We start from the raw sequence: 14092 nt of genomic DNA, 5'->3' as shown, positions 1-14092 counted from the left end.
GTGGTTCTTTTTGTGGATTGGTTTTCTGAAATGACATTGAGAGTCAGCTTTGTTTATATACACATGGGCTGATGAGGCACTGCCTCAATCAGAAATCCAAATGGCTTGGCAGTTCTTCCCTGCCAAGATTCAGGTTTGAATTGTCTCAATATTGTTCTCTGCACCTGCATGGGAACATCTTCCATTTGTATAGGCCCCAAATTTCTGCATGTTTAAGTAGTGAAAGTCTAGATTGCTGGCATTGCTCACCTGCTTCTTAGCTCACCACCCCCTGCCTCCTCGTAAGCAAAAACCTGTTTACACACAAACTCATGTAAGTGTTCTGTTCTGGTTGCTGTGCAGTTGCTAAGGTTGAAGACCCAGCTTCCCCCACACTCTCTCTGCTGGCCACTGGCGAATGTCATTTGTGTTTCAGCCTGACCATACAGACTAGGAATTTCATAGCAGGCGCAATAGTCAAACTAGGAACTTTGTGATTCTTAGCTACCACATTATACCAGTTGTTTATTTACTTTTTCTATACCAGTTGTTTATTTTTCATCAAAGTATTATAATCAGATTAGTTAGTGCACTGGAGCTCTGTTCATACATCTAAAATTTAAGTGCTCTCTAGCGCCTTTTATAGTTTAATAATTACAGTTGCGGGACGCGGGTGGCGCTGCGGGTAAAACCTTGCTGATCGTATGGTCGGCGGTTCAAATCCCCGCGGCGGGGTGAGCTTCCAGCTCCTGCCCACCTAGCAGTTCGAAAGCACCCTGAAGTGCAAGTAGATACCGCTTTATAGCGGGAAGGTAAACGGCGTTTCTGTGTGCTGCGCTGGTGCAGGCTTGCCAGAGCAGCTTCGTCACGCTGGCCACGTGACCTGGAAGTGTCTCCGGACAGCGCTGGCCCCCGGCTTTTTAAGCGAGATGGGCGCGCAACCCCAGAGTCGGACACGACTGATTTGGTTCAAGTTTCTGGCAGGGGAACACATTTTTTTTGGCTTGCAGTTATACTATTCATGTTACTCATATTCAGTCAGGAAGTAAACACAACCAGCTGGGGAATGGCAGTGCTAGACTGGTCAGATATTTTGTTTGGCACTGAATTATTGCAATTTTATTACTCATAGCCAATGCATTGGGAGGAATAAAACCTGGTAAAATCTCCAGTTGCAAGTGGAGGTGTTTCCATGTTCTAAAGGTACAGTATTTAGGTTACGTTAGAAACCCAGATTTTTCAGAGATACACTTTCTTTCGTACTGCATTTGAAATGGGGAGCTTTCCTCTCCTAGACAAAAATGAGGGTTTGAGTTGTTGCTGCTAACAAATTGTACCCTTTTAAGTATCTTCTTGCTAAGCTGTTAGTTTCTCTAAGCATATTCTCTCTGAGTTTCTTTGAGTAATATGGACTCTGTCTCCTGAGTTTTCTAAAAACAGCTTTCAGCTATTGCAAAATAAAACAAGGGATTCTCTGCATCTGGTACAAAAAAAAGTATATGATCCGAGAGATGTGTTCCTGTGTTATCTGCAACACCAGAACCTTTCCTGTAGTGAGTCTCTCCCATAGTGAGGATCATATCCCTAGTCAAATAATCCTGACTATTTGCTAATGGCAAAGCTGTCTGGCTAGTATGCCGTTTATATTCATTTAATTTTCTGCTATTCACACCCTTCATTGTTTTTAGCAAAATGATTATTAAAAAATGTAAACAGCAGTTGATTTCGTAAAGTTATCCTATTGCTATCTCCTTTTGTTTTTCTTTAGAAGTTGTTGGATTCGTCATTAGAAACAAAAAGTAAGCAATGGATGGTCATATCAGGATCCGAAGCAGTCATAGGATGTCAAGGGTACCAGTGAGAAAGGTGAAGTCTTGTTCTTTTGGCTATCCTGTTGTTGAATAAATCTATCTTGTACTGTCTTGTAGCCATGATAAAGGTTTGACATAATATTTCATATTATGTTACATTCTTGGCTTTTCAAATATCCATTCATCTGCAACTAGACCTAACAGTCAGGAGTACCTTTACCTTTACCTTTAGACTGAATTGAGTGTATGTACACATCTAGTTACCTGGCGTAAAACCTGAATCTTAAAAGGCTAGAAAAATATATGGTGTGTTTTCATTTCCTGTTTTCTATTTCCAGAGCTTTGGTGAATGTTCAATGCCTCCCATGAAGGCATTGTTGCAAAGTGAAAAAGAATTATGCACAGTATCAGCAGAAGAGTTGAAGGCAGAGAAAGACAATTTCAATGAGGTTTGGCTTTGTTTTTACACATCAGGTTTTTAAAAAATAAATTTGAAAAATGCTTTTCACTTACATCCATGCTAGCAAATATTGATTTTATGCTCATTATAAAGACATAATAAATGCGTGCTGCTTGAGTATACTACTAGAAGTGGAGGCTTGTGCTATGTTTTGTATAATTAACTAGCAACCTTGTAACTGATGTTGCTTGGGAATTCTAAGAAGCAAAAAATCAGTGTAGTTTTGAAAGGTGTGGCCTGCTATCTTGATTCAAAATGATATCTATATAGAATTGTAGAGATGTGCAACTAACCTCTGCTTAAAAATCTCAAATGAAGGAGAGTGTACCACCATATGAGATAATCCATTCCACCGTCAGATGGCTCTAACTGTCAGAAAGTTCTTCCTAATACTTATTCAGAATCTTCTTTCTTATAACTTGAATCCATTGGTTTGTATCCTACTCTCTGGAGCAGGAGAAAAGAAGATTGCTCCATCGTCCATGTAATAACCCATTGCTATTTGAAGATGCCTATCATATCTCTACTCAGTCTCCTCTTTTCCAGGCTAAACATACCCAACCCCCTCAACTACTCCTTATAATGCTTGGTTTCCAGACCTGTAATCATCTTGGCTGCCCTCCTCTGCACATGTTCCAGCTTGTCAATACCCTTCTTAAATTGTGCCCAGAAATGGACACAGGACTCCAGGTGTGGTCTGACCAAGGCAGAATAGAGTGGTACCATTAATTCCCTTTATCAGGACTACACTTCTGTTGATGCAGCTTAGCATAGCATTTTGTAGATCTTATATTCTTGGTGGACCACATGGAGGAATTTAGTAGACCTTACATACTTGGCAATGTTTGAGTTCCAACAGATATTCAACAGATATCATTCTGAGTGTTTGGTAATCTGCTGTCGTAAGGGAGCATCCAAGTCTTCAGTCTAGCTTTGAGGAGTGTAGCAGACACCCAAAGTAAGGAAGGTCACTGTTGTTTCCCTCTCTTACAATTTTTACCCAAATATTCCATGCTCCAGGTCATAGGTATCTTCACATGTGTACACATCATTCTTATATAAAGCTATTCCTTCTCCTTCTCCCTTCCTGCTTGGTCTATTCTTTTTGAGCAGGTTTCTACATCCCAATCGTGAGTCTCATCCCACCAGGTTTCAGTAATGCCTACAGTGGTGCCTCGCAAGATGAAAAGAATCCATTCTGTGATTCTCTTCGTCTAGCGGTTTTTTCGTCTTGCGAAGCAAGCCCATTGACGGATTAGCGGATTAGCGCTATTAGCGGCTTTTAGCGGCTTATCTGCTGATTGGATCAGCTGATAAGCGGCTTAGCGGCTTAGAAAAAGGGGGGAAAGGAAAAAAAAACCAGCAGGAACTCGCAAGACATTGTCGTCTTGTGAAGCAAGCCCATAGGAGATTCGTTTTGCGAAGCACCTCCAAAACACAAAACCCTTTCGTCTAGCGGGTTTTCTGTCTTGCGAGGCATTCGTCTTGCGGGGCAGCACTGTATTAGGTAATATTTGCTATCCTGTAGTAAAAACTTACTGTAGTAAGAATTCAGGGGACACGGGTGGCGCTGTGGGTTAAACCACAGAGCCTAGGGCTTGCAGATCAGAAGGTTGGCGGTTCGAATCCCCGTGATGGGGTGAGCTCCCATTGCTCGGTCCCTGCTCCTGCCAAACTAGCAGTTTGAAAGCACGTCAAAGTGCAAGTAGATCAATAGGTACCGCTCTGGCGGGAAGGTAAATGGCATTTCCATGCGCTGCTCTGGTTCGCCAGAAGCGGCTTAGTCATGCAGGCCACATGACCCGGAAGCTGTACGCCAGCTCCCTCAGCCAATAAAGCAAGATGAGCGCCGCAACCCCAAAGTTGGTCATGACTGGACCTAATGGTCAAGGGTCCCTTTACCTTTTAGTAAGAACTCAAATTCGTCTTGCTTGTTTCCCATGCTGTATGCATCAGTATAGAGAAAACTGAAACCATGAGTTATTCCATCCAGCAGCTTCCTTCTTGTCTTTTCTACCCATTAGTAGGTTCCTGTAGTACCATTCCTGTGAAGTCCCCATTACCAGGTTTCCCCTGTTGTCTGTAATATTGTCTCCCTCCCTCTCAGGATTTAGTTGAAAGCTCTCAAGATCAGGTTCACAAGACTCTTAGAAAGCACATTGTTGCCAGTTACTGTCTTAATAATAATAATGTACTGTGAGGTGCAATAGCAGAAACCATGGTCCGAGAAACCATATCTTTCCCAACAACAACACCAGCACAGCCAGTTTTTTCTTCCTAGTATTTTCCTCTCTCCTCCTGGGTCACGACCTTCAACAGCAAGCAGTGATGAAAAAACTGCCTGTACTCCTAGGCCCTTCACCTTCCTGCCCAGAGCCTCATAGTCCCTTGCTGCATGTTGAAGGCTGTGTCTGTCAGTATCATTTGTACCCACATGAATCAGAAGGAAAGGGTAAAAGTCAGCAGGCTTTATAAGACTTGGCAACTTGTCTGTCATATCTTGAATCTTTTTACCTGGAAGACAGCACACCTCTCAGGATATCCTGTTTCCTCTACACACTGCTGCCTCTGTCCCCCTCAGTAAGGAGTCACTTTTCCACCACCACTTGTTTCTTCCTCCTCTGGGAAGTGGCAGGAATAGTGCTGAGCATAGATGAAAACCTGCTCCTTGATAACCAGGTTATGATACCTTAAGAGGAATCCAAATGCATTGTGAGCAAACAAAAAACCTTCCATTATATTGTTGTGAGAAAAGTTTTGCATAGTGAATCTTCAAAAACTTATCCTAAAAATAAAACCAAATAATAAATGGGAGTACAGAACAATTTTCAGTGTTTTAAAAATACTTACTGAACAATTGAGTGTAATCAAGCAATTGTTCAGTCTCCTGGTCTGAGTTTACCCTGCTGAATTGCCTAGGTAAGGGTAAGATTCCTGGCTGTAGCACAACAGTATTTCTTTGAGCTTCTTTGCCCACTGTTTTCCTTGTCATTTTTTTGCAGGGGACATACAAGGGTGTGTGTCGGGGGTATGCATACCCCTTCAGAATCTCAGATGCACCACATTTGGTCATTATGTGACCCATGTACACCTCGCAGAAAGGTACTGGGCAGCCCACTTCTGTCCAGTGCCTCACTGCATATTAATAACAGAAATAGTATGCACTCTGGGAATATGGATAAGTAATAAAGTACACCCACCCATCTCCTCCTGGTAAAATGTGTCTTAGAGGAAATCGATATTCTATTCTATATCTGTATAGTTCTACGTCTATATAGTGTAGAATTGAAAGCTTTGATACAAATCTATTTGCTTATACAACATATATGTATTTCTGTTACAGGTCACATTTCTGTGCTTTGCTGATGAGACAGCTGTTGCTCCTAAGGTATGGTGTCTGCATAAGATATCTTAGTTGACTGGCAGAGCAAACTGGGAAAGCATCGTGATATATGCCCACTGGTGATACTCCAGCACATTAACCTCTGCATCCAAACCTTGTTTGGAGGTGATTGAGAGGCGCTGGGTGAAAGAATGCTTGGCTGAGTTTGCCACAAGTCCTCTGACATTAAAGGAAAGTTTTCCTAGCATGAGTGTATTATTCTCTGTGTTTGGTTTAGGAATTGGCAGCCATGTCTGTTGAGCTCCCAGATCTTCTGAAATCCCTCCATTTGTGCACTTTACATGAAAATGATGTCATTTTTCTAAAGGATATTCATAAACCATTGGAGACCAGTGTTCTTAAGCAGAAGGTAAGAGAGATTTAAAATACAAAAATGTATGATTGGTGGTATACTCCATTTAATTTGCCTTTCAAATTAATTGTATTAATGTGACACAACATTCTGAATATAAAATATGAAATGTGTGTGTGTATTACTCAGTTCTACAAATTGTCAAAGGCTGGGAGTGTTGCTAAAAAAGTTAAAAGTCAATATTTTGATAATGGAAACTTGTCAATTGTTTTTTTTCCTCATTATACTCAGGGAATATGCTTTTAATTTTTTGAAATTATTAGCAGAAACTTCACTTTATTTTCTTAACTGATGTCACTGCAGTTTAGAAAAGAAGGAATAATCTTTGAATGGGTAAAATTACATTTTTCTCTCTCTTTCTCTTTCTCAAGAATTACCCCTCACGGATTCTGTGTGTGATGAAATTGTCTCCATCATTTGCAAGACACGAAGTGGATTCTTTATTTACTTTACTGAGTAAATATGCTGCTGGTATAAGATGTACTGTGGAAATACGCTCATTGCAGAAGCACCTGTCCGTCATACCCCATGCTGAGGATGATGATACTAATCAATCAGTGTCATCAATTGAGGATGATTTCGTTACTGCGTTAGAACATTTAGATGAAGATGAGCCCACAAAAATGATAACCTCTGGTTAGTGTTCCTGCAATATTCTGATAGCGTAAATAAGTTGGGATTTAAAGGGATTGAATACCATGATTAGCTTTTAAAAAGTGAAATACTTGTATATACAGTAGTCTATTGATTTCTGTATCTTATATATATATATATTTAAAAAAACCTATCAAGCAATACTAGCCCCTGTGATGAACTCTGATTTTTTGGAATGACCCATCTAATAAACAATAATAGACTATGCTTGCTCAGATTTTGTAAATCTTGTGTAATCTCTGGCCTTTTTCTTGAAGCAACAGTTTGTGATTGCATAAATATGAGATGTTCTTGAAGTAGAATCCAAGCTGTCAATCTAAATTATCAGTCTTACCCTTTTCTACTAAAGGAGATGTATAAGTTGTTGATACTTTAAGATTTTAGTAGCTTCTTAAGTAAAGATGGGCAGGTTCTTTCCATCTCACCACAGAGGTGATCCAAGCTCTTTTTCAACAAAAATGGAAGAACTTTACATTTTCTGAGACACACAGGACTGTCCCCAAAACAGCCTCCTCTTCAGTGCTCCTCTCCTCCAAATATCATTTTGCCTTTCTCTTATCTGGCCAGCAGAAGGGAGGAGAGAAGTCTGTGTCGTCTCTCTTGCCCAGTTGTTCTGATACATCCTGCTGAGCCAAACCATGGCTTGACATGAACATATAGACTATAGGAGAGGAGTCTGTAGCCACTTTCCTCCACCGTGGTCTTTCTGCTGCGCCATGCTGAATGAAGCCATAGTTTGACTAGGTATGACATCTGAACCTGGGCTCCTGGTTTATCTCTTTCCAGACTAACCACGAGCTGTAAACAAAGGTTTTCCTATGGTTTGTGGCTCATTGTTTGTCTGGGAGAGCTAAACCACAAGCCCAGGTCTGGATGACACGCTATGCCAAATCATGGCTTAGCTCAGCATAATGAAGCAGCAAAACAACCGGGGAGAAGCAATGTAGCTATGAGCTCCTCTCCCAATGCTCAGCACTCATTCATGTTCAGCCATGGTTTGGCTTAGCATGACATGTGAACTGGGCCACTGTGTAAACTGTGCACCAGGTAGACAGAGGAAATGGGGGCAGGGCAGACCTCACTGTGCAACACAGGTGTCTCCGGTACTGGCGCCATTGGCCAGGTAAATAAAGGGAAGTGGGGGTCTGCGGATCGGGTCATTTCGGACATGGGAAATGCTGGTCAAGAATAAAAACAGGAATTCTTATGTGGCCAAGATTTATGCTCGCTTCATACTCAAGGTGGGCTTTTCCAAGCCTTCAGAGTTGTTCTTTGAGCCCAACTTGGGAGAATTTCACTGACAATTCTACTTCTTATCCTGTTCATATTTACTTGGGAATAAACCCTGTTGAATGAAATAAGTCTTACTTTTGAGTAAACATGAATAGGATTGGGCTGCCCAATCTTTGATCAGACCAAAATTCAAGTACATTTTATGCTATTAACCTATTTCTGCTACAGCTGCAATCTTTTGCTTACAGACGTACTGTATGTTAACTATTCCTTTCCCTCCCTGTTGGCACAGGCCTAGTTACACCTGAGAAACTTCAAGATGCTGCTTTGCAGACCATCTCTGTTCAACGTTTGGAATCTCTTGATCCAAAGTTTCATTTTCTACATCGGAAGCCATCTGTCAAGTCATCAACTTCTCTAGTTAACATCTTGGAATTAAAAGAATTGTCGTCTTCTGTAAGAAATTCTGTCACAACTTCTGTTTCGGATCCTTGGCTGCAGAGGAGTTTCTTCAGGCCACAGAATTCTTCTGAGCAGAATGTTAACGTTTTATGTAAAACACTGTTTTCTTCCTCTCCTGCTGAATCCTCAGAGTCAGATTGTTCTAGCCCAAGCCCTATTATTTTCTTAGATGAAGAAGGGTATCAGAGAAGCCTAAAGGCAAAACTTCAGCTACCAAAAATCCCAGTAATGAAAGATGGCATAGAGGATTCAGACTCTGAAGTAAGTGAATTTTTCGATAGCTTTGACCAATTTGATGAACAAGAACAAACACTGGAGAGTGGTTGTAAACATGCTAGGGGTCCTGTCCTTCAACATCCATCTCATATGAAAACGATTTCGCATAAAAGGCCACGCTCTGCAACCACTGCAATGAATCCTCAAAGGTTCAAGGTTGATCATCCCACTCTTCCAGCCAATGTGAGGAAGCCAACTCCTCGCAAACCAGAATCTCCATATAGCAACCTCTTGGATGTTCCTGATTCCCCCCGGCCATTGAAAACACCAGGGGATGACAGTGGAGGCTTGTTCAGCCCTATCAGATCTTCAGCTTTCAGTCCATTAGGCAGTTGTCTTTCAACAGAGTGTCCTTGTCAGTTGGGTGTCAGTAGAGATGCCATTAACCAAAAGCACAATCTGGTTTGTCACCCATACTCAGATTTTGCAAATAATATTTCCTTTGAAATCTTAGGTTCGGTCTTTAATTCCAGATCTCCATCATCATGTAGATGCACACAGGAATTTTCTAACAGTAATAGGATTGTCTCAAAGGAAGAAACAGCCCAGTCAGCAAAAACCCAAGGGGAAACTTCTGGAAAAGAATTAGATAACAGACAAAAATCTAAATGCAAATCACTAATGATTAAAGACCACATCCAGAAATTTGCATCAGAGCTCGTTGAGAAGAGTTTTGGCAGTGCTTTTAAAGATCTTCAGAAAGGTGTTTCTTCATGTACTAATGCACTCTGTCACTTGGCTGCAAAACTGACTTCTTCAGTCTTTCAAATGGCTTTTTATGAGATTGGGAGGCAGCAAGCTTTTTCACTGAAGAAGAAAGCTATTAATGGACTAGCAGGCCTTTTGGTGAGTGAAGCGTTAACAGGTGCTTTAAAAGAGCTACATTCTGTAAAGCAACAAATATTTACCAACACAGTTGCAAAATTTGCAGCAAACCTGGCTGAGGAACTAATTTTTGAGGGAATCATGGAAGTGTGCCAGTTTTCACACCCATCAACTCCTACAACTTTTCAGAACTGGTCCTTCCATTATGATGATAAAGTTATACAGTCATATTCCAAAGACTTGTCTGAGTCGGTTATTCAGGAAGCTTTTATTGAATTATCACAGGTTGAGGTGGCATTTACAACACAAGCAGCTATTAGTATTTCCACGGACAATATAAAGTACATAGGTGCAGAAAGTAGTTTAGAGTCAACAGAGGCCTCCAGTGCTTCCTCTGAGTTTCATGATCAAGAACCAGTAGCCTTGAATTCAATACAGGAATTCAGGGAGGAATATACTGTCCATAAAGCTTTGTTCTGTACTTCTGGCATTGCAAGTTCAATCCCGGTGCCCTTAGCTGGAAGCATACTTTGTCAAAATCAGATTTTATTTAATGACATACAGGTAAGGAAACATTCAGCGTCAACAGGCAGTCTGAAATTTTATAAAAAATCAGCAGAGCGGTGTTGTGCAACACAAAAAAGACAAGATGAAGTGACATCAGTTAGAAATGTTTACTTGATGACAGATAGCAGTCAGAACAGTGAATATAATGCACATATTGTATGTACACAAAGTGACTTTAAGCAAGCAAATAGCCCTGAAGTTAGTAAATTTTCAGACTCAACAACTAGGATGCCAAGCGTCAGTAATTTTTCTGGAACAATGGTAGATATGATCGTAACGGAGGCATATGAAGCAGTAACCACTTCCAAGACATCCAAAAATGCAGAGCAATACACAGAAATACTAAAATTGGATAAAATGTCATATTTGCCATGCATTGGTGAAGATGCCTGTGAGAATATGTTTGCAAATTATTTAGCCAAGCGAATAGTGAAACAGTCTGTAGATGAAACTAAATCTGCATGTTCTGTTACCGGTGAGAAATTAGCATACTGTGTGGGATTGGGAATCAGTAAAAAAAGCAATAGGAAAGAATTGCATAGTGCAATAAAACCATCAGAAACAAACAAAAGTATTCCAGTAATTGTAGGACAGCAGCAGATGCCCTTGAACAGCTCATCTAAATTTCATGTATCGCCAGTTTACTCTAATAGGTGTCTGCTTTCAGGGTCTAAAGATGGCATTCAGGGGAAAAAGAGACATATGGGTTGCAGGACTTCCACATCCACCTCATCTCCTTGTTCTGCAGTGACTTTTGTGAAATCTGCTGAAGAGTTTCCAGATGCAGAAAGCTGTTCAGCAAAATCCTTAAGCGACCCACTGGGAAAACACAACACATACAAATCAGCAGGGCACTTTGCACTTTACTCTACATTTGGTCCTGAAAGAACTTTTCCTAGCATTAATGCCTTCACTTCTGTGGCAACTAACGGTGAAGATGCGTTTCAGATGGAAGACAAATTGAGTATCAGAGATGAAACTCCTTGTGTCCTACCAGACACACCTCCACCAACACCTTTAATAGCAACCCAAACGAGTTCAGAGTGGAATTTAAGAAAGCTATCAAAGAAACTGAAAGGTGAACTAGCAAAGGAGTTTGCACCCGCGACGCCCCCTTCTACCCCTTACCGATCAGAAACCGGTGGAGTATATGAAAATGAACGTCATGACTTAGAAAAGGAAGAGTTCATGTTGAAACTGATGCGGTCTCTCTCTGAGGAAGTTGAAAGCAGCGAAGATGAAGAGCATTGGCCTGTAGCATTGGACGAGAGAATGAAAGCATCAGGAAGGACAACAGAATATGCCGATCATCTAGCCACTCGTATAATTGCTGTGGCAACCGAAATGGCTGCTTCACATTTAGATTATAAAGCAGTTCAAATGGAGAATAATAAATGCTTTCAAATAAGTGCGGAAAATAAAAGATGTGGGCATAGTGGATTTGTGAACGTTTCAGAAGCCAGCCTACATACGTTGTTGGTTTATGCTGGTAATATGGCTGGAAAGGTCATTAGTGAAGCTAAGAAAATAGTTGAATCCAAACATTGCACGCTTCTAAGGCTGAAGCAAGTGAACTGCGGGGCAGATGGTGTTCGTCCTCAAAGAAACACTCATAAATGCTGGTCCAAAGACATGAGGTGTCCCTGGGCAGACCAGGGGTCTCGAGAGACAGACTCTTCTATACTCTCTCTACCCCAGCACCCAGAAGCTCCAGGTCTGACCTCTAAATATCCAAGTTGTGAGAGTGTAACTGATGAATATGCAGATCACATAATTCGTATTCTGAAAAGAGAAGGTGGCCACAGTGAACTGATAATGGATCAGTTTGCCAGTAGACTTGCTTACAGATCTATAAAATCTGGAATGCAGGAAGCTGCTGGGAAACTCAGGGTGAAGTATAAAAGTAAAATAGCTCCCTCCGAGGGCTCAAAGGTAAACAGTAAGGCTGATCCGAGTGTGGATGGAAAGAAACAGAAAAAAGGTAACATTTGTCATTTGGGGCAGCAAGCCTGTGGAAACAAATGTAGCACACACAGAACTGAATGTACAAAGTTGCTAGATTTTTCAGAATCCCTTGCTTGTAGCATAACATCTGATGTCAGAAGAAAAATAATGAGAGGAGCTTGTCTGTCAAAATCTTTAACTGATTCCTGTTTGTATAAAAAATCTAAGAACGATCAAGTCACTGATCTTAAAGCAACATTTTCTAAAGCACTTTCTCCTTTCTGTTGCAAACAAAAGCTTTATCATAGTACAGGCAGTTTAAATGAACCTACCTACAGAAATGGCATTATTCATGCCATTGAACAGTATGCCAGGAAGGTAGTAGATGACACTTTAGAAGCTAGCTTGGAATCTGCTACGCTGCAAACCACTGAAAACTGGACAAATGGAGATAGAACAACATATGCAGAAAAGTTGTCTCCATTTTCTGCAACAGCCTGCAGATACTGTAGTATGAAGGAGCATCAATACTGTGCTGGAAGTTCATCTTTGCAGCTGACTCGGCAAGAACTCCACTCTCAAGTTCATCAGGTTCCCAGAATAAGTGGAATCTGTCCTAAATCTCGCATTCTTCACCTGGATATTCCAAAAATTCATATTAATATGGATGAGAAGGTAGTATTTGCTGAAAATGTGGTTGCTACAGTTTTTGACAAAGCAGAAAGGCAGCTTAGCAACACAAGTTTGACAGCGGATAGTGGAATTGGCCAGGATGGAGTCAGCTTTGCTGAAAGCCTCACTACAGAAATAATGACTTCCTGTATGACAAACATTAGTCCACCTGCCAACATAAGGTAAAGTTAAATTATTTTATATTGCTTTTAATATATGTAAGGTGCTGAAAACTATATGCATTTTTCAGTATTAGTGCAATTTTAATTTCTGCAAGAAAGTCATAAGGACGTAGCTTTTCGTTTTATGATAAAGCTTAAAAACAAGGGCATTTAATAGTATTGCCATGGGAAGAATTGTTTACTGTGTTCATGAAGGGTGCTAGGATTTAAGTAAATTTAAAATGCAGGGGATAATCTTAAGAGTATTTGTCATCTTTCAGGTTTGGCCAACTTTTTGTTTCTCGTTTTTTGCTCTAACATAAACGTAGAAGCCATTGTGAAGCATAAATGGTAGAAGATAAAACATCACTGATTTCTGCTAAGTCAGATCCAGGTTTGGATAATCTTTTAGGTGGTGGCAGAGAGATACATGAAGCATCAAATTAAAGCACAGAACATGTAGTTATGTAGAAAATAGTATTGCTGAGCTACTCATAAATCCTAATAAATTTGATCAAAGAAAATCCCGAGGTAAACAGAAGCTGATTTTGAAACTTCCGTAAGTGTTGGCTGTGAAGGTTGAAATGATCCTTCCTTGGTTATGTGAATATTGTTGAAGCTGTTTCCCTTATCTTGCTTCCAAATTTATCATTAAAATAGAAAGCACAGTTTGTTATATGTTGTTGGTTTGTCCATTAATAATACAGCTTAGGAACTTCAGTAGAATCCACTTTTGTCCCTTAGTTGTTGTATGTTTCCTGTGGTTCCCATGGTAGAAGAAATATTTTCTTAGAAGAAAAGTCAGTGTGTCCAGTGCTCTGCATGCGCATGTGTTACTCTTCTCCCAGGTCTTTGGCTAATTAAACAATGGAGGGCAGGTATTATTTTTGTTTGTTACTATGTTATGAGATCTAGAGAGAAAAGAGTGTGCAAACTGCCCTGTGATCCTTGGATAAAGGACAATATAGAAATTTAATTACCGTATTTACTCGAGTCTAATGTGCCATCGAATCTAATGCGCACCTAGATTTTCAGAACCTTGAAACCAAAAAATGTATTTGATGGCGAATGTAAATGTGCCATCAAATCTAATGTGCACCTTAATTTTCACAACGTAATTTGGCCAAAAAAGTGAGGATTAGATTCGAGTAAATACGGCAATTAATTAATTAATTAGTAATTTCTGTCTGACCAGACAGTAGTCAAAAGGAAGTGAGGTTGATCACTGGCAAGGTCAGTAGCACCACAGAAACTATGTTAAATGCCTAATGAAGATAGACGCATTTAAAGAAA

General features: G+C 40.4%; 1 protein-coding gene and 1 long non-coding RNA gene across 7 annotated transcripts in view; one reads left to right on the top strand and one right to left on the bottom strand.

Annotated features, from left to right (window-relative positions):
- The window catches only part of LOC308594052, a 294546-nt gene that overhangs the window by 14132 nt on the left and 266322 nt on the right, over nucleotides 1-14092 (bottom strand). The window lies entirely within an intron of this gene.
- AKAP11 (A-kinase anchoring protein 11) overlaps nucleotides 1-14092 on the top strand; it is a 40043-nt gene that overhangs the window by 4103 nt on the left and 21848 nt on the right. For 4 of the 6 annotated variants that reach the window (XM_081206139.1, XM_081206138.1, XM_081206137.1 and 1 more), the window contains exons 2-7: nucleotides 1748-1845; nucleotides 2129-2239; nucleotides 5594-5638; nucleotides 5871-6002; nucleotides 6377-6641; nucleotides 8185-12820. In XM_081206139.1, the coding sequence (XP_081062265.1) occupies nucleotides 1786-1845; nucleotides 2129-2239; nucleotides 5594-5638; nucleotides 5871-6002; nucleotides 6377-6641; nucleotides 8185-12820 (5249 nt within the window). In that variant the 5' untranslated portion in view covers nucleotides 1748-1785. Of the gene's footprint in view, nucleotides 1-1111; nucleotides 1183-1747; nucleotides 1846-2128; nucleotides 2240-5593; nucleotides 5639-5870; nucleotides 6003-6376; nucleotides 6642-8184; nucleotides 12821-13128; nucleotides 13474-14092 lie in introns of those variants that run through there. The other 2 variants (XM_081206136.1, XM_081206140.1) reach the window with 2 other exon arrangements.

This window comes from Podarcis bocagei, assembly GCF_964188305.1.
Source record: "Podarcis bocagei genome assembly, chromosome: 8".
NCBI classification, from domain to species: domain Eukaryota; kingdom Metazoa; phylum Chordata; class Lepidosauria; order Squamata; family Lacertidae; genus Podarcis; species Podarcis bocagei.
This window is presented reverse-complemented; position numbering and strand designations above follow the sequence as displayed.